Source organism: Passer domesticus, chromosome 10, assembly GCF_036417665.1.
Source record: "Passer domesticus isolate bPasDom1 chromosome 10, bPasDom1.hap1, whole genome shotgun sequence".
NCBI classification, from domain to species: domain Eukaryota; kingdom Metazoa; phylum Chordata; class Aves; order Passeriformes; family Passeridae; genus Passer; species Passer domesticus.
The window spans coordinates 36,283,426-36,304,310 of NC_087483.1; the positions used below are offsets into that span (position 1 = coordinate 36,283,426).

Genomic DNA, 20,885 nt, shown 5'->3' on the forward strand with positions numbered 1-20,885 from the left:
TTGCCCATCATGACACTTTTTTGACACACATCTTTTGTTTGGTTTTTTTCAAGGCTTGATAAACGCCACTTGGGAATTAAACTCAAAGCCTGCACAATTTTCTTTTTCAAAATACCAAATATTCTGCATGAAGGATGCATTATTCTTCCCCCAAAATTTATACACCTAGATTTTTTTTTTAATTTGTCAGCCATAAAGTGCCTCTATCTCTGCTGTCCCCCTCTTTGTGTGGGTAATGTTGCAGATCACACTGCTCTGATTTAAACAGACTCTAGATCTTCTTCTCTTGGACAAAATACAGCTCAGAAAAAATTTGCTGTGCTGTTTCAAACAAGGAGTTCAGGGCAACCTGCTTTTCATGGTTACTTCCTCTCATTTGTCATTCTGAAAAGTTTAATACTAATAGGCAAATCTCTAGTGCTTTATTGAGCTTTTGCTGTTCAGGGAGAGGCAATGCTGTTTGGAGAGCTATTTCAGACCCTTAAAAAGTAAACTCAAGAGCTCCCCAACATAATGCATGAAAAAAGCTGCTGCTGGCTGAGCTACACCTGATGCCTTTTGGTTAAAGGATGGAGTTTTACAGGATCCTAAGGCCTGTTCAACGGCTTTCTTTAGGTTTTGAGACTGACTGGGCACATTGCAGAGACATCATGTATAAGGAATACATGAAAAGAACTAGTTAAAAGTAGATGCAACTCTGAGTCACTTTTCTGTACTGGAACCAAATCTAATTGCTCTGTTAATAGCAAAAGACCTTGGCCTTCAGAACCTTCAGAAGGCAGAACTGATTTTTATGTATTCTTTTCATACACACACACACACACACACACACACACATATATATATATATGCACACATATATAATTAATCTCCTACACATAATTAAGCTATGAATTTCTGGATGTTCGAGATAAGAAATTAAGTGGATGCTCAAATTATTTTCCTGCATGTATCCTTCTCAACACCCTTTTGCTGCCTTTTTTCCTTTTTTTTTCCTCCCCAACTATGAAGTCAGATTATTTGAAATTGTTCTTTCTAACATGACCCACATATATTAAAATGGAATCACATTCTGGGTACTAATGAAATTGGGTTGGTTGGGAAATGAGGCACATACATTTCAGGATTTTTCTTTTGAAGTTTGTGGTGAATTTAATATTCAGTTAAGCAGGACTTTGATGCCAACAGAGTTGGAATAAACAGGGCTGCTGCCATTTTGTTCTTCATATTCCTTCTGCATATTTGGCCCAGATTCCTGAAAGCTCTAAGACTCTAACTTTGGTTAATCCTCTGAAGTTGCAAGGCACAGTCATTTCCTGAAACTGAAAACTGGGGTCTGGGAAGAGGTGAAAATTCTTTTTCATTTATGCACTACACCAATAAATCTTAAATCAGCATAATTCATTTTTTTTTTTGCTACCACCTTTGTTTATAGTGTAACACTCCCAAAATGTGCTGAGTGCTACACACAGAAATAAAAGAGCTTGTGTCTAAAAAGAAGAGCTAGGGAAACAGACTCAACATGGAAGTAAAATGATTACACTGGATCATGGCTGAGTGTCTATTTTCAAAGAAATTAGCTTGTAAGATCAAAGGAGAGAGGAAAGGGAGTGAAATGATGAGAGGAGAAGGCATGAGAACAGAGGAGGAAAACAACAGGTTGAAAAGTTCCTCTTCAGGGTGCTGAGACTGTGTGATGTCAGTTCAATACTTCTAGACACAGAAAAGGAAGGAAATTCACATGAAGTAAGAGGAGAAAACAAATTTGTTTCTGTTTCGCACAAAAGTCAAGCCAACAACTCAGGACTAATCTTCATCAAAATAATGTTTAAAGCTATCAAATCTGACACCAAGATCTCAGAAGAAACAAGACAGGTGATTTCCATAGCACAATTTCATTTGAGTTTTCAGGAATACTTCTCCAGAGTTTTAAGTAATTTAATCCATGTTGTTCTATACAAACTATGTAATTATATGTGAAGGAGCAGCCTTAAAAGATAAATTCAGTGTTTACTTGCTAGCTTTAAATTTCACCTCCTCAGTAATGGTGGAGTACAAGCACTAGCTTGTCCCCAGTTGTCAATTTTGTAAGTCTAATTCTGTGACAGGTGAGCATTCAAATGTAACATTCTGTTCTAAAAATATTCAGATCTTTACTCTTCTGCAGGTCATGTTTTTTCCAAGTCTCCTGGTTTTAGTAATCAATCGACACACTCAGGAAAAAAACAAAAGGGAAGTAAAAATAATAATGAGCAAAATGAGAAATAATATAAAAATTACAGTAACTCACACTTGGGCTCTCCTTGGTCTTGCTGTCTTTACTGGAAGCTCCACTCAGCTGCTCAATTAAACTGTAATGTGCTAATTGTTCAGGTCCATCCTCTCCAAAGTGGCCATAGAGACTGTGTTGGTACAAATCCAAAATTGACATTGGGTTCCCCAAAAACGACCTTCTCTGACTTTGTTTTTCCTGCATAGCTGCAAGAGATGTAACAAATAATATCATTGTGACAGTCTACGTAGATTTTAATGTAATTTTACAATTTTAAAATACATTTAAATTGTTTTATCTGAAATACAATGCAATAGAAACATTAAAAATACTATCTTCTAATTCTCCAATGCATATACAGGGGACTGTTCACACTTAATGTTTGAGCTGGAGGAGATAGTATGAGGCAGACAGAATTAATTTCCTTTCTTTTCAAATTATAGACAAGGTCGTTAATTTGGGGGATCTTCCCACTTAATTATTTGCAGCAAGATTTTGTTCTTCTCTTTTAATAGACTTACATGGCAGATGTGCTAAGTTCCTTTAGAATACCCTTCAGTATGGTACAATAATCTGTACTTGGGAGTACAACAGCATAAAAAAACCACATAAGTAAGGTAAGAAGGTGGTGCTTGCTTTAGATGCTGCTGCAGCACAACAACATTAGGAATAAAGCCCTGGTTTCTGAAGTCCAAGGCTGAAAGCTCATTCAGAAGAACAAAATAAAACCAGGGGAAATTTCTGCAGCTTCATGAAAGCACACAGGAGACAGATGTTTATGTGAACATTAAGTTCTTTCCTCACACTTCTTGTTACACAAACTCCAACTCTGCCTTATAACCTACAGCCTTAGGAGAAGGTCTGCCTCCAATGCCTCTAACAGAATCACATCAGGGTAGCAACACTTTATGATACTGAGATCAAAACACTTTAATGGTTGGAACAGAAGGATCTGGAATATTTGGCATACTCCCTGTTACTCCACTGACCTTCTCTGTATCATTGGGCAATGCACTGGGAATCTCATGCTAAGCCCATTAAATCAACAAAAGTCTTATCATTGACTTTTAATAGCCTTTGCATTGGGCACCCAGTCTTTCTGTTCCCTGCTCATAAATGGAAAATGATAATCACTCCAACATTATAATTGTGCAGCCAGTGAGTTTGGGGATTCAGCTAATAAATGCAATTATCTATTCATATAAAAATATTCTCTGTGGATTGCTTTGCTGGAGCCCCTGCCCCAGCCTCATGTGGATGTTTTGAGGTTATATCAATTGTGTGCATAAAGACACTGAGACCTTTGAACACAGAATGGGATAAAGCATGGTTGTTAATTCCATGTGAGAACAGCATTTAGAGAGCACAGGACAGAAACCCTGACGATGAGGAATGAGCACAGCAGAAATACTTTTGCAATAATGTGTCATAATCGTCTATTCATCTCAATCACAATTACGTATTTTATTCTCTTACTGGCTCAAAAGGGAGGCATATACACAAAATTAATGGATCTCTATGTAAGATGGTCACCCCATGTCATGCTTAGATATCATTAAACTTGGAATCTGCTGCCATTTAAAGCAACTGCTAACACATGATGAAAATAGGGTGGTTTGTTTTTTTTTTTGCAAATTATGATGAATGCAGGAAAGAAAAAACCCACATTTATTGCATTAAAATATGCTTTGTAAAAAGCAAAATCTGTAAAAACAAGTGTTTATGGGCTGACTAAAATAACTTGCAATATTTTCTCCAGATTAAACCCACAAAGCTGCAGCACTAATGTAAATAAATGGTCCTAGCTTCCTATTCTGCTCTCTCCCATGGAATCACAAGCAATGGATTAGCTCTGAAAATGCCAAATGCTGGAGACACTGAAGAGCACAGCATCCAGCCACCCGCGCTGCTCTCTGCCATCGTCACCTGGTGATGGTGCTGCAGGTGCTGATCTCTGCCAGGCCAGGCATCAGCTCCCAGGCTGTGCCAGGACCTTGCACTGGCCAGAATTCCCCACCTGCAGGGATCCTTGGGCTGCAAGGACAAGGACAGAGCTGCCCACCCCTCGCTGCCCCCGGGGCACACATCTGCACGGGAAGGTGGCTCCGAGCACAGCAGGCTGGTGATTGAGACAAGGCAGCAATTTCCCAGGTTATTAAACACACAGAAAACTATTATCTCAGGAACTTCACTTAATGTATTTTTATCTAGTGGAATTCAGTAAATTTCGAATTCCCATCAATTCTCACTAAAAGCTTTCTTACTTGAAAGCTGCAATATATACAGAGAGGAAAATGAGAGAGAGTTCACTGTGGCACCATAACCAACATCACCTTGATACAGAGGTTGGGAAACTGTGGCCTTCATCACTGCATTATTTCAACTGGCTGTATAACAAAAAAGAAAAAAAAAAAAAAAGAAAACTATATTTCTAGTCACTTTTCAATTTTGTAATAATGTAATTATTTTTATTTGCACCGTAGAGATTTATGTATAAAAACCTACAAGTTAAGCCCCCATTAGCAAAAACTGTGAAAGAAGGGAAAAAGAATTTACACATAATAAAAAGAAAAAGGTAATAAAAAGTTAATGGAAGATTAGACTGAAGAAAGATTTGGGGTTAGAAAGTAAAATCTAGACAGAAAGTTCAATGAAGGACACCATCTGCTGCTGAGTCAGTGTGGGGATGAGGGACATACATCTTTATGTACCAATTTTCAATTACCTTGTCTGTTGCTCTTTAACTCCACAAGAGTCTCCTCTGCAGTTCTGAAATAAGTGGTTTTGTACTCTGGCTCTGGCTCACTGTCAGTGCTGCTCGCTGAGTACATGCACACCCTTAGAGCTGTGTCCTACACAAAGAAGGGTATGGCAGCAAGTCAGAAAATACAAATATATAAAAATAATGCTGAAGATAGTATTGGGAGCAGCACATTTTATATTCACCATGCAGTATAAACAGGTAGCTCAACTGGGAACGTGTGCATTACCAGTCTAACCCCTTCAAGCAAGTAATCATCAGTCTGACACGGGGGAAATAATCCATTCTTGTCCTGCTGATCCCCTGAGACAGTCTGGCAGATACAATCCATATTTTAACTTCCCCCCCCCCCGCTGGAACATTATTTTCAATTCCACCAATATTTTTGGATAATTTTATCCACCAAGTTAAATTTCAGTAGTTCTCAAGTATGTTTAATACAGCGTATTTGTAACATGCAAAATTAGCACATCACAAACAGTTTGCTGCAAGCAACTCTAGAGACAGTTAGGATGACCAGTAGACAATAAACCATTTCTACACCAGTAAACCTTAGCTGTTTCCTAAATTCATGTCTCTTGTCCTGATACTTATATTGCAGTACTGGAGAGCTCTTAGTTCCCAGGTGATTCCTGTGCCAGCTCTTTCCAGGAAGCAGCATTATTGATTTTTTTTCTGGGAATAAAGAGGAACACTGACAGCTCTGGACACCTTCTAATCATGGAAGGCCTGAAGGCTCAAACCATTCAGGAGCAGCAGCTCAGTACAATAAACCCCACAAACCAGGCAGGGGGAAGCCAGGCCTGATAGGATTGGGGTGATGGCATGTACAAATACCACCTACTACCCCTACACTGGTGGCTCTAGTGAGATTTTAATTCTGTTTCTCTAAGAGGGATAATATTTTCCCCATCTTTCCATCCATGCTGCAGTTTTTAAACTGATGCAGAAGGACATTGTTAGGAATCACACACTTGTGGAGAGGGAAGCAGAGCTGAGGACACCTGCATGCACCAGGAATGCCCAGCATTAGAGATTGCAAGTCAGCTGTAGTCCCAAAACCCCACAGAAACATGTTAGAAGAGTATTTTCCTGTTCACAATACTTCCATAGCACCTCTCAAACTCTCATACAACACAGCCATACAGACAAGGAAACCTAGTCCTGGGGAAAAAAAACCTAATCCCTATCTCATGAACAGCAACAAACAAGATCAACTTTCTAGAAGAGAAGAATAGGGTAAAAGGTCTCCATTTCCTTTTCTAAAGGTCTCCTTTTCCTTTCCCTTTTCTTTTTCTTTAGAAAAGGAAACAAATTTCTTTGTCCTCCTTTATAACCAGGAGGACAAAGAACCTTTAGGTGTTGTATTATTATTACTGATAAATAATGAGACAGCGAATGAAGGGTAAGGAAATAAATGCAGCCAGCTTGTTAGTTACTCTTCACACCATATTAAAACACTGGCCATTAAAACACTGATACCTCTACATTGGCCACAGCACCCATGTCATTTAGGAGATGCCACTACTTATTTTATACCTTTGGTTTAGTGGTTTTCTTGGGGGTCCACTCCAGAAGAACTTCTCTATTTTCCACAGTCTCTTCAGTGTGCTCTAATGAGGCAGAGGTCACAGAACTTCCTTCATGTTCACTTTGCTTTGCAAGGTTAATTATTCCTGAATTAAGGGAGACATTATTTAAATTCTAGGTCTCATCAGCATCTTCATGATAGTGTGTCAATTATAATTCAGTAAAAGCTGGGGGCAAATTGTGATACTTTCATTATGTCCAATAATATTTTACTACTCAAAGGAAGAACTTACTAACTTACTGGAATAGTTCTAACTAAAGTAGCGGAATTTCATCCAAATCCTTTTCCAGTTAACAAGAGAAGAGGAAGGCATGAATTTAAATCTCTTCATTAGTTATAAAATATATATACCCTTTCAACAAAGAAACAACATTCAGTAACTACTTCTAGGCATTTCAGGATCTCCTCTGCTATTTAATGTTCTTAGAGAACAATCTTTTAATATAAATATAATTGGAAGTACCTTTCTAGCAGAAAGCCAGCTTTTTTATTTGCTATATTTGCACTATGCAAAATCGAAACATCAAAGAAGATATATGGTGCATATGAAATAAAGTGATAATTGTAATTTGGATGAGAAAGTGAGGGAGAGGAGAATTGAATGAAGATAGTCTAGTAAAGAATGAGCTGACCCCATCATCTGATGTATACTACTTTTTTGTAACATCTCTTCATGACAATTTAATTAAGATACAAACCCTACAAGGTTGGTGCAGTGAATATTAGCATTAAGATCAGAACAATCTTACTGCTACTGACTTCTTATGAAGCAATTCAATGCTTGCAGTTTCTGTTCAATTTGTTATAATGACAGTGTTTAATCATGGGCTCCACTCTATAACACACTGCTGAATTGAGGTCACACATGTGGCCATTCAAGCATGCAGCACGTAATCTATAACTAAGATTTCTCTCCTGAATCCTTCTTAGCTGTACCATTAATTAACAGTACACTTATTTTAAAAGTACTAAGTATTAAAATATCTTTTATTTAGCTTTGATTTGAAACAAGCAAGGGAGTCTGCAATAAAGCATACAATGTGTGTTTGCAGTCTATTATACCACTACAATACTGCACTGGGAACATTGCTAAATCAACTGAGTTCTGAGATGTTTAATTAGAAACCTTCTGTTATGCATCCTATGGACATATAAGAGAGGCTTCTTTCCTCCTAGGTTCAATATATGTCAGCTCATTAGCAGAATATACATTTGATGGCTTTAAACTAAGCTCAAACTTGATATTTAGCCTTACATGCTAATTACACAGAATCTCTCTTATAGAGGGATACAGATTTATACAAGTTAAATACTCACAACTTCTACAGGAGCAATAACTGGACTGACAAAGTCACCATAACCCCAATAAATGAGTGACATTGCATTTGGTCAAGATAAAACAATACCCTTCTCCATTAAACTAATCACTTTTGCTGTACTTTCTGCTGTATCTGTTATGCTATGAAAATTTCCCTATTGTTAATGCTGATTTTTAATGCTATTAACATATATATTCATAACTCCAAAGCCTTTCAAAAACATATATAACAGTCAATGTTTATAAAAAATGCACAGACTTCAATGGAACTATTTAGTAATACAGAGTTATTTTCTGGAGCTTTGATGGATTGCCAGTCCTTTTATACCTTTGTCAGCTCTTGTTTTATAACTTAAACACACACGTAGCTCATAAGTGAAATTCAGCTACTTTATGTTCATATACAGAAATGTGTTTGTATGATGTAGTAAAGTAATGAGAGCCTTGTATGAGGTCAAGGCTGTATATTCAGTGGGATAGAATTTATGCATTGAGGCCAAATGAGTCTTTAGCTCAAATCCAGTATCAAAAGCAAGTCTTTTATAAGTTTATCTTTTCTATGTCACAACATGGCTGTGCTTGGTACTTTGTACAGTGTGATCCTGAATATTGCTGAACATCCATATTCTTTTTCAAGTCAACTTTCAAGGCTGTCATGTGTTTTTTTTTTTTTTCTTCAAGTACTGTTTCTTGAGAAAAGGCTTTAAGTACTAAACTAATTTTTCTTTCTCAGATAAGTATTTTCTATAACAAAATTTCCATATGGCTCGGGTCACAAACTTGTTAACCTTATGCATTCATAAAGAGAGTACCTTCTGCTCCGCATTTAACATTTCTGTTATCAATTGCCATTATTACAGGATTCCTGCTAATCAAAACAGAGGCCGAGGCACAAATAATGCGATTTTCAGTGTAATTGACATTTTACCTGAGGAAGCTGGTTTGGGAAGGCGACTTTGAAAAGGTCGTATCCCTTTGGCAGTCATGGCTGGATCAGATGTTGAGTGACTAATTACACTTTCCACGGGCTCCTGGCTCTTAGCTGCTGAAGGCACTTCTCGCTCAAGAGTTTTGGCTTTTACTGAAGGAGCTGAAAGAGGAACTTGCTCAGATGCTGCAAAGGTTCCCGTTTCCAAGGGTGACTCTTGCTTAGGAATGTGTCTGCCCGTCGATCGGTTCCCCGAGTCAGGGAGGGGGAAGGTTCCAATCCCGCTGTCCAGCGTCCTCATCTGGCAGCAAGACTCTAAGGCACAGGAAATTGGTGTGATGGGATGGAACTAAAGGCATTTAAAGCCAGGGAAAGGATCTAGGGGGGAAAAAGGGCACCTTCAAGGGAAGTGAAACATTTTGCACTTTGTGAGTGTGCTGTTACCTGTCACTGGAATGATTTTGACATTTTGTCTAACTGAATACAAGGAAATCCCTGTTGAGATGCAATGAAATTAAACAAGTGCCAAAACATTGACACTGGCCTGCTTTGGAGCAACAGTGTGACAATGGATAAGTGGGGCAGGTCCTGGAAAGCAATTACAGATGAAATTTTAAAATAATTTCATTTGAAAGCCCACAGAATGTCTGCAGAGTGCCAGTGTGAGGGATAGAGTAGTGCAATATATTCCTTCCAACATAAACCCACTCTCTGTGAAGGTTTGGCATCTCCACACCTGTGTTTTGCTAATTGTTTCTCACACAAGAAGGTATTAATCAAAATGTATGATGCATTCTTACACAAAATTAAGATTTACAGAATTTCTTAGAGATACCCATCTCTCAGAGCATCCTGAAAATCTCCTGGACAGAAACAGCCCTGCCTTTGTTTACCTTGTCACACTCTGGTCTGCACATCCCAGTTTGGGTAAGGCACCTTTAATACTTTTTTTTGGAAGCACTGTGGTCCCACACAGCCCTCCAGCTTATTCATCCTATTGGAAAGATGCTGTACAAACCACGGAACAGGGAAAGGTGCAAGTGTAGCTGTGTGCTCACTGCTATTTGAGCAGTACAGGCAAGCCCCCTGCCCTCTCATTCCCTACCAGTCTCCAGAGACTTCCCTTTTGTTTCTATAAGGGGAAAACAATGTTGAAGAGCCTGTGATGGCAAGGTCCTTCTGAGAGCTATAAACACCAAGGAGGGAACTTGAGCACTAATGGTTGGAAAATGAGCATAATTTAGGTTAAATGTCTGGAAACATCCCTTGACAGCAAGATCTTAAGTCTGTGGCAGGGAATCCCAAAGGAAGCAGAGGAATTTCCTTTGCTTTGAACAATTTAAGGCTTCACTTGACTAAAGATATACTGCACTGAACAATTGTACTCTAGCAGGAGATGCAGAACACGGCTCAATATATCTTCTCCATCTCTATTTTATGTGTTTCTGAGTATTTTTTTATGATATGTCCGATTGTTGTTTAAGTCTGTTGTAGTTGGCAGTTCTCTTTCAAGTAATTTTCATTAATTTTTCCTCTGCAGTGTTTCTAATACTCTCAAAAATTTGGAAATATTTCTCCCCTATGGGTTTTGCCTATTTGTTTTTGGACTAAGAACATTACCATAGTCATTCTTGTTAAATATCTCAATGGGCTTTTCTTAACAAGAAACTACTTACAGATAAATTAAATATGTATTTCTATTTCATAGTTCTTGAGAAAGGAGAAGCAGCCTATGTTTATGTGGTTCTCTTTGCCTTATCCTCATCAATCAGGATCAAAAAAAGACTGAAGGTCCTACTGAGCACCTGAACCTTACAGGGCCTGGCTGAGCTGCAGCAGCAAATTCTCTGTGCATTGTCTTTTAAAAGGGCAGTAAGTGACTCTGATTTCCCTCACACAATTACTGCATGCCAATAATTTCCATAGGTAAAAGGAGGTAAGGTGTGGAAGCCATGCCTACCTAACACCTGCATTTTCCATCACATTTTTGTGCTAATGTATAATAATGATTTTTGAAGTTGCTGAAGGTTTTCCAGGAAGCATGAAGACAAAATAAAGATAATTATATTTGGTTCTGCTGCATCAAAAGGAGGTATCCCATCTACTGAACCCTCTAATCTCAGCTATACTTCCTCTAACTGGTTTTTTGTTTGTTTGTTTGTTTTTGAATAACAAAATACCTAGACAGAAGTGGGAGTGTGGAAAAGCAATTTAAAATGCCAGGCATTGCTCTTGTCATTTTCTGAAAATAATCAAGCTGAAACAGCATGTTAACTCATGGACAGGCAATTCTTCAACTAAAGACTGTTGGTGAGAGTTAGCAAATAAAGGGAAATATGGAATAAAAAAGGATTTCTTTTATCTCCCTCTCAACAAAATGACATCTGAACAACCCTGGTTGTGTTGAACAGGCAGAGAGGGAGTAAACTGAAAACAAAACCACAGAAGTCTGAGGAGCTCCCCTCTCCTGTCTGTATGGTCAGTGAGACCTGATTTGGAACCCATTTCCACAGGGACTCTGAAGGATCTTTTAGTGTTGTTTCCTTTCTTGCCATTCTCTAAGAAATGGAAAAGTCATTCCCTCTGAATTATTACAGGAAAATTAAGGAGGGCCAAAATGTATATCAAAAAGCAAAGCTACAGCCTTGCTAAGGAGAAGTGGAAGATGGAAACTTTTATCTTCTGAGGGCATTTCTTAAAATGACATATGGCTTTCTCTTGCCCACTATTGCCTTGTGTACATCTAGGAATGGACCATGAAAACAATGGCAGAGAATCAAAAGAAATGAATACTGAGGGCCAGACTTTCAAAAATATACAGTCTCCTGCTGTTTCTAAAATAATTGGGAGAGTGATGAAGGAGCACACCAGTGGTATCACATTTAATTAAAAGGAAAATAGTTTTAATCAATTATATTCTTCCTTCAGAGAGACTTTATCCATGATAAAGGAAATATACCAGGTGGAAAACAGATTTTTAAAGCAGCTCACACAGCTCAATTTTTAGTTATGAAAAACCACAAAAGGGTCTGGTTTTCAAAGTGCTCAATGCTTGGCAGCTCCTGTTGTGTCACTTAGAGACAGATTTTAGAAAATTCTGTGACTCAGCTATGTTGAACATAAACCTCAAAAACCTAGTCCTAAATCCAGAGGAAACCCCATAATTCTTTGTGGATTTTTATTTTTCATTACTGATAATGAATTCACCCCTAAATCTATATATACAAACAAAAAAAAAGTATCTTTCATAACAATTTATATTACTGAAAGAACAAATACACATTAACTTATGTTTTTTAAAAATTTCTGTGAAGCAACTGCAAAATAAAAAGTACTTTATACATCCCAGTGACAGCTTTCAAACAGCTTCATGGCCCATCTGATTTCATCAGCTGCACTGACACTTCAAATTACTGTTATCAGCAAGAGCTGCACAAGACTACATAATGAAAATATGTAAAAGTTAAATCTCTGGTGCTGTGACAGTACCACTCAGTAGATGAAAAATGACTCCATGAAACATTAAAGTCTGGAAAGAGTTATATATGAGCTTAATTACTTTTGCTTGAGAATTCTTCCTGGCATACCAGCCAAATTCCTTGCCTGTTTCTGATTTTTTTTTCCTCCTCTTTCTCTGCCAAGGAAGAAAGAACCTCACATAATGGTATTGGCTTTATAGTGGACCCGGATAGATTCATCATCAGCCATTTCTCTGAATAATCATACTAGAATCAAAAGCCTGAAAGCCTGAAATAACCCCTCCCTTCCCTCTCATCATGGGGATTTGAGTCTGGACATAAAATAAAGTCCCTGGAAGTCCTACTGTAGAGGAACAATTCCAAACTGAAAACAGAAACAATGAAGAATTTCTATTTCCTGGAGGTCAAGAAACTCCTGACTGCATGGGAACCTCTTGATGACAGGGTATTGTAAGAGCTCAGTGGAAAATTTGAGGAAGACCCTTAATGATAAGAAGCCTCTTAAACACAGGAAAAAAAAAAAAGGAGTTAACATTGCCTAGAAAGTTTTCTGAAAGTTTTCTGAACTACTTCTCAATAATTTTCAAATTTAATATTTTCACATGCAAGATGATCCTGCAGCTCATGTGCTCCATCAGCTGGACACCACAGAAATTTGTGCAGCTGGACAATGCTTTGCAATATTGCATCATCACTGGGGCTTCACCAACATTTTCTGGTGTCAGTAGGTCACCAAGGTCTCTTCAACACAGGGTCAGAACTCAAATTAGAGACAGAATAAAAAGGATTTGTGGAAACTCTGCACCACTCTGAGGGTTTGCACAGGAGGAGAGTAGGAAAGGGACATACACTCAGGCTGGCAGGTATCAGGAATTCTAAAAATCAGATCAGCACCGGGGAAAACAAGTCTATCAGCTCATTCTGTAAGGTTTTTTTTACATTTTCCTCTGAAATGCAAAAATTAAAGAGTTAGAAGTAAACATATCCCACTGATAAGAACTGACAGCTTAGAATTAATTGAAGTATTTTAGGGCATTCTCCTGAGCGTAGATAATTTAAAAATGCATCTTAAATACCAGCAACAAATCATTAAACCGAATTATTCTTCAACTTTTTTTTTTTAAATTTCTTCTGTAACACTTGCCACAAAGATATCAGAAACACATCACCTCCATCTCAGAAAGCATCCTTGGTACCATTCATTGGAGACTGGAAGAGAATACCCAGGGAAGCTGAGTGCTGACCCTGCTTTTGTGTTCCCTCAGAAGTGCTGCTCTGGGTCACTGTGAGGCTGAGAGGAGCTCTCCCTCTGAACTGGTTTGTGCTGTTTCCCTTCTCTGCTCCTCTTTTCATACAATGCATGTGAAAGGAAAATCAATTTGGGGAGAAAAAATAAAAGGAAGCATAGAACAGCTCCTGTGAAGGGAATTACTTCCAGCACAACATAAGAAATGTGGGTCCAGCCCTGATTAAGTTCTACATTGATGGTTGCAAATAGGGTATTAAAACAAGCAGTGGAGCGAAATCCATCCCACTTTTAGATTAGGGATATGTTAGTCTTTCTAATGTCAAGCCTATGGTTGAGTCCTAGCACATAATGAAGAGGTTTCATGAATTTCATAAAAGAGAAGATATAAGGTGGTGACATATCTTTTAAACAAAGCTTCTGATTACACTTTTCTTCAATAATGTGAAAATATGCTTTTGCTAAGGGGGATATAATGCCACATGTTATTGCAAACAAACCTTTAACTGAATAACTGGGGAGTGTTTCATAATGTTTCCTCAGGTAAAGTAAAGATTCACATTTTAATAAAGTCTTTTTATGTTGCATCCTCAATGAGTTTCACAGATGCTCAGTCTATTCACAAATCACATACAAGTCCTGCTTTACATAGGGACTGTTACACTACAGAGAAGTCTATAAAATAACTCCTGGTTATTTTGACCACCTATTTTAAAAAAAATGTGAGTTTTTCTATGATTCTTGAACAATCCATAAAAATCTTTACAGAAACCACAAGATGCCAAGTTTTGCCCACAGAGCTAAAGTAAGGCATCAATCAGCAGTTCTATTGAGTAGGTATTTGTGCATAAATACAGTATCACACAAAATGGTCAGGCAATTCACCTACTAAGAATTAGGCATAACAAGAGGAGACATTTCTGGATGGTGGCACAGAGGAAAGGCCTTACAGGCTGGAGAGGGAATAATTACAGGTCCTACTGTGCTGTAACTGCATTCTGCCTCTCCACCCACTCGTGCCACGAGTGACAGAAGGCAGCTGCCTCTTAGTGCTGCTTGGGGGGATTGGGATTTCCAGAAGCAGCTCAATAACCTCAGCCATTCCCCACCACGGTGCTGCTCATCAAACACACTGATGGCTACCAGATGCAATTACTGCAAACAGACCCTATTTCTACTTCAAATGACACATAAACAGTTTCTATTTGGAGGCTTTAAGTTACTTAACCTCGATGGCAAATCTATCTTAACATTAAAAATAAACATCAACAAAGAGGACAAACGTATTTTATGTCAGAAAGATCACAGGTAGTTCTGCTTGCATCAGGCTTTCTAGGCATAATACTAGTAGCACAGGGACATATTTTCTTTAAAAGAAGCATCCCACCTCATGAAAAATGTGGAATCCTCCCTTGTGTTCACCACTACAGCTGGTTTGAGATATTCCTCACATAAATTTTCAAGTTTTGGCCTACAAAACTGTACATGATTGACAGAAATTTCAGCTGAAGTCTTTAAGTATCCACCAGAATTCTCCACAGAAAGCAGGCATTTTCAGGAAAAAATATCAGTCAAAAATAGCTCTGTATCAAGAACAGTTTCGCTGGGAAATTTCCAGCAAGCTGTTTTCAGAAGTACAGACTCAAGCCTTGACAGGTTTTGAGAGGTAAATAACACTGAATAGGCCTTCTTCAAGGAGTATCCAGGACATTAAAAATGGAAGGACATAGTTCCCATCAGTAACAGAATAAATAAATTCTAACAAATTACCTTTCTTTGCATTAGAAAGTTCAAGAGTTTCCACTAATCTGTCACGGGGAACCAGATAACATCTACTGGTTTTCTTCTGGAACACAAAGGGAGTATAGTTTTTCCTACCATTTTGAAACATGCCAAATTAAAAATTAATAGAATTTCCTTTTTTTTTTCTTCTTTTTATTTTTTTTTTCTTTTCAGAAGACTATTTCAAATGTTGATAGGTCCCTGCAAAATTCTTTCAAAAGTTAATAAACATCTTTAAGCTACATGTGGCATTGGCAGGAAGAAGTTAAACTACAGATGGCAAAACAGATCTCTTTATTTGCACATCCTTCTCTTCATCTGCAATGCTAAAGCAACCACAAAAAAAAAGAAAATGCATTTCTGCCAAATCGATGTCAATTTAAAGTAGATTATTCCTTCTGGGTTTACACTATAATTTGATCCAGCTGATCAAAGATGAGTGCATTATTGTTTTCTATCTAGATCTGAGGTACAATCAGTGTATAAAATTAAAAAACCCAAAGGCTATCCAAGGTAAAACTAGAAAGGACCCAACTTTTCACAGCCCTACACTCCCATGGGCACTGCACTGGTGGCATGGGATTCTATCCAACATATATTAAAGAAGGATAAATTGGAGGACTGTGCTGTGTATTCTCAAATGATGGAACTCCATTCATGCTACTTGAGTCTTGGATTACAATTTATGCCTATTTATAATAACAATAGACTAAATAAATACAGACTTTACCAACTTATTCAGTGGTTTTTCTATTTTCTTCTTAGTCATACTTTATTTTGCAAAACCCACAAACATCAATATGTCATTTATCCAAGAAATTGTCAGCTGTCTTCACAGTTTTCCATGACCACAATCCCATCTGAAGTGTATTTTCTGAGTTGAAACAGATAATTGCTGCCTCATTTTAATTCCAGTCCCATCTTAAAATACATTTCCACTAGTAAGTCAAGATTAGCTTTAATTATTAGAGAATACTAATGATCTTGTACTCCAATTTAGCAGTTATCTATGGACTTTTTTTTTCAACAAATGCTTCCTATCCTCCTCCAGGCATGCTTGTAATGGTGGCAAGCTATGTGGAATAGTGTTGTTAAAGAGGACAAAATGAGCTGGAGAAGGAACTTGAATAATTTTTTGAATTTTCTACTCCACATCTCTAACTTTCTATTAAATACAAAGGTGTACGTGCAGTTTTCCAGCTGGGGAAGTCTCACAGCCAATGGCACCTGGAATTATCTCTCTTGTATTATGCTGTTATATTTTCCTTCTAAAAATCTACTCACTGTTCTCAGGAGACAGGATATTAGGAATAGATACTATTTTAGTCCTACTAGAAAAGATATATTGAGACTTATAATTCATTTGAAGAGCAGCTTGAATCTCTGTGTAAAAGGTAATTAAATGAAGACTGGGTGCAGCCTGGCTGTCAGTGAGACCAGCGTAGAAATTCTTTGTGCAGCTATTCCTCTTTTCTGGTTTTATATCTCCCTTTGGCTTTATATTGCCAATCAGCCTTACAACTTTGCAACTATCTCTGAGAAAGTTACAGATGAGTAAGAGCTGAGAAGAAGGAGAAGTCCTCACATCTCAAGCAAGGTGTGAATCCACGGTAAGCAACAGGTCTGCTGCCATGCAGGAATGGAGCATTCCCAGGCTTTTTCACTGAGCACAGCCTTCTGTTTCTCTCAGAACCCTGAAATGCAAGGGTTGGGAGCCTTTTCACTGAGCACAGCCTTCTGTTTCTCTCAGAACCCTGAAATGTGAGGGTTGGGAGCCAGGAATTGCACAGTGTCAGGAACACCTTCCTGGGGATGGCTCATTCAAGGAATGGATGGATGCTCCCCTTCTAACAGGAAAGACACATCCCAGCTCTCAGAAATCCTGCCTGTAAACAGGATGGTTTGTTATCTACCCAGGTGCAAAGAGCTGCCTCAGCCATGCCTTTTCCATGTCACCACAGGCCTTTATCTCTCTTGCTTTATGTCCCAGTTCTTCACATGGAAACACAGAGCTAATCCCAGTTCTCCATCCCTGGAGTGCTGCCATGAGGATCAAGGACGTGGATGTTTGGCAGTCAGAGCATAACCAACCTGCAATCCCTGCCATGAATAATGCTTGTGCACAGACACCTCCACTCAGCTTTTCTGGAGGTTCTTCAGGAATTAACAGCAAGCTGCAAAATACTTACAAGAAGCATTAAGACTGGGGTTTTGCTGGTATTATTAGAGGCAGCTGGTTTATTTTAAGAATAACTGCATTAAACCACAGTTAGAGAAGTGAAGAGGTCACACTTAGCATCTCAGAGACATGGGCTGCACGTGGTGCCCATGGGAGCATTTGGCTGGTCCATGTTCCATGTGTTCACTGATGCCTGGGCTGGAGGCATTTAAGGATAACAGGATGGAAGCACTGATTTACTTGCTGTTAAGCAACTCTCTTATAAATTGGAGTTTGGTTTCACTCACAGTGAGATACTTTCTTTGATTTTCTATTCCCAACAGATACAACTAGGGATAGTGCTTTAAGCAAAAACGCTGTCTCTGGTAAACATGGACCAGTTTCTAAGTGCATAGGAAGCTCTGGGTTTTGAAAATGCACTAGAGAACTTGCTATATTTATTCTGGAACATCACTGCTTTTTGTTTGTTAGTACAAAAAAATACTGAAATTAAAGCCACATGAATATTAAATGAAGTTTTAAATAATTTATTTTTAGTTTTGCCCTGCAGATGGCTTTGCTTAAGGGTACTGCTAACAATCACTTAAAATATACATGCACACGTGAACTAAAAACTGATTTTATTTCTTAATTAATGAAAACTTATTAACAGAGTGAGAGCAGCACAAAGCTTTAAGTAACTTTTAGGTGCACTATAATCCTTCCATTCTGGCAGCTAAGTTCAGCTGCAAACCAGCTGAGGAACTAACTGCAGGCAAGCAGGAGCTGGTAAGAAACCATCATGATTTGAAGCCAGAAAAATTAATTCAGATTTTTTTTTTTTCAGGAATGCTGTTTTTTGCAAAAAATGCATGCCACATTATGTGGTGCTACAAAAAACACCATTAGGATGACAGCTTTGAAACAACATGCTGCACCTCTGCTTGTTAAAGACAGGAAGTTAAGAAATTATTCACTGTAAATATATTGATTGATTTCCTTTTCTTTTCCTAACAGTGAACTGTCCAAACACTGAAAAATTGAGTTAATCTAGTATTAAAAACTATGCACTAATTGTACAGGTATTATTTCTCCCTTAGAGTGATTTTTTTTTGAAGAGTCTGTTTTTTTTATGCTCTCCAATGATGACTAATTGCATAATCATATGTCAACAATTCAGGTGTCAGACTGAAGACATGAATCAAAGCTCAAACTCAATTAAAAACAGCAAAAAAGTTAGCAATAGGTATCCTATCCTCAGAGTGAGAATCTGGAAAGGCATATGCCAATACAGCTCAAACTTAACTGATAATTCAGGTAAAAATGTATTTGTCATTAAAGTTATACTAGATCTCATTGTAGAAAAGGAGCATGAAGTCCCTGTGAGCACAGATGAAACATGTTTAAAATAACATCCTCACTAGAAATGCTTTTCCGTTTGCTCAGTTGTACTTCAGCTGTATGAATTAATGGGAAATGAATGACTGAAATTTCATACACACATCCACAGATGGCCCTTGACAGGAGCAAAAAACCATATAAAGTAAAAAAGTTTCAAACAGAAGAACTCACACTGCTATATAGCATACCAGTGTGTGCTGTCCTGTAAGAGGCAGGATAATCAGGCACAGTCCTGATTTGAGTGATAAAAATTAATATAGATTGGGCTAGACTGTAAAATACTGTAAATCAACACAGCAGCACTGACTTCAGAGTGGCAGAACCTGGCCATCCTGCTTAATTGACATTTTAAGCCTGAATGAGACCAGCAGATTCTCAGTATCTTGAATGATAATTAGACTGTATCCTATATATAATGCATAAAGAGACACACTTCTCATTCTGGTGATAAAATTTGGTATTTCTGGGAGAGTAGATGTAATGACAAAGAAGCAAATTAACAGCAAATCACTGTGGCTAATAAGGAAGTGTTGAGCCAAAATATTAATTCTCTCCACAGAGGGAAGACAAGCTAGACAGTAGGCAGCAGCAGAGCTGTAGAAGAATTGGCAATTAGACAAATGCTATGTGTACTATCTTTAAAGTACAAAGAAATGATTTGTCTTTGCCAGACTGTGAAGAAGGTAAGCTGACATAAATTAGAAGACATTAATGGATGTTAGTTTCGTATTATTCACATTGGCAAGGTTCTCCATCATCTTCATGAAAATACAAGTATCAACTAGAAAAATGCACAGAAAGTTTCACTCTGTTATCTACTCTTGCTCCTCTAGACCATTACTTCAAAGTCAACCCCTGCAGCAATGCCCAAATGCCAAACAAGTCAAGAACAGAGCACAGCTGACACTATTCATCCTGTTTCTAGTGCTCCAAACACACATAATGCCACTCCTCTCTCAGCTGTCTGCTCTGCAGTGTAGCTTGTTCACCTTCTCACCCATAAGAAAACACACACAAAAAGGCAGGCATTTATTTTGATAAAGTTCCACTGAGAATGTGCACAGCAACTCAATAGAAGGAAAAAATATTTTCCCAGCTTTATGCACCAGGGTGAGTATTTGTGATGAGCAAGACCTGGCATGGTAACTAAGGCTGTTGCACACTGCCCTGGAAGGCCACTCAACAGCAGGACCACACCACATCTTCAGCAACACAAATATTGCAGCACAGCAACATGGGACTGCTAAATGCTCTGTAAAGTCTCCCAAAGAGACGGCACACTGGTCAGGGACAGATGTAGAAGAATATCCTTGAAGATTTAAAAAACTTGACTGATGAGGTCCCTGAGCAGGACTTCCAACCTTAGGGGATGTTTCTACACACAGGACAGTCAGTTGTTCTTGCAATGCCCACTAATTATTAAACCAGATTTCCCAACAGTGATGAATCATTTCAGCTGCTCTGGTTCAGAAAAGTAAGCAAACAACAGACACAGGTCATTTCAATGGTGTTGAAGGATCAGAAAATTAAGATTGTAGAGTACAAAAGGGGAAGAATAGTGCTTGATAATTGCATGGAAATGTAAATACTTTGGGGATGTTACATGGAGGCAGCAAATGGCAGAAATTTAGAGAGACTGACTGAGGTATTCTGGTGAGTCAGGATACAAATGGAACTGCTTTTTATCCAGATGATCTGAGGTCTGTTTGTGCACTTTCAAACGTGCCTCCTCTCTGTGCAGTGACACCATGGTAGATAAGATTGTGATGGTCTCTCCCATCCTTCAGTACACTTATGGTGTTAGAGTCTAAGGCTTTTTTGTTTTGTTTTGATATTTTTTAAAATGAACAATTTTGGATCCCAATATTGCTAGAGGTAAGAAATTATTTTACTGTTTATCAATTAATCATTGTTCTAGCAACTGGGAGCCTAGCCCTTTGGATTAACAG

General features: G+C 38.1%; 1 protein-coding gene across 20 annotated transcripts in view; it reads right to left on the reverse strand.

Moving 5' to 3' along the window:
• NCKAP5 (NCK associated protein 5) overlaps positions 1–20,885 on the reverse strand; it is a 454,622-nt gene that overhangs the window by 22,918 nt on the left and 410,819 nt on the right. For 17 of the 20 annotated variants that reach the window (XM_064435175.1, XM_064435174.1, XM_064435171.1 and 14 more), the window contains 4 exons: positions 8,871–9,185; positions 6,573–6,709; positions 4,998–5,124; positions 2,291–2,478 (listed from right to left, as the gene is read on the reverse strand). In XM_064435175.1, coding sequence (XP_064291245.1) covers positions 2,291–2,478; positions 4,998–5,124; positions 6,573–6,709; positions 8,871–9,185 — 767 coding nt within the window. Of the gene's footprint in view, positions 1–2,290; positions 2,479–4,605; positions 4,660–4,997; positions 5,125–6,572; positions 6,710–8,870; positions 9,186–20,885 lie in introns of those variants that run through there. The other 3 variants (XM_064435187.1, XM_064435186.1, XM_064435185.1) reach the window with 2 other exon arrangements.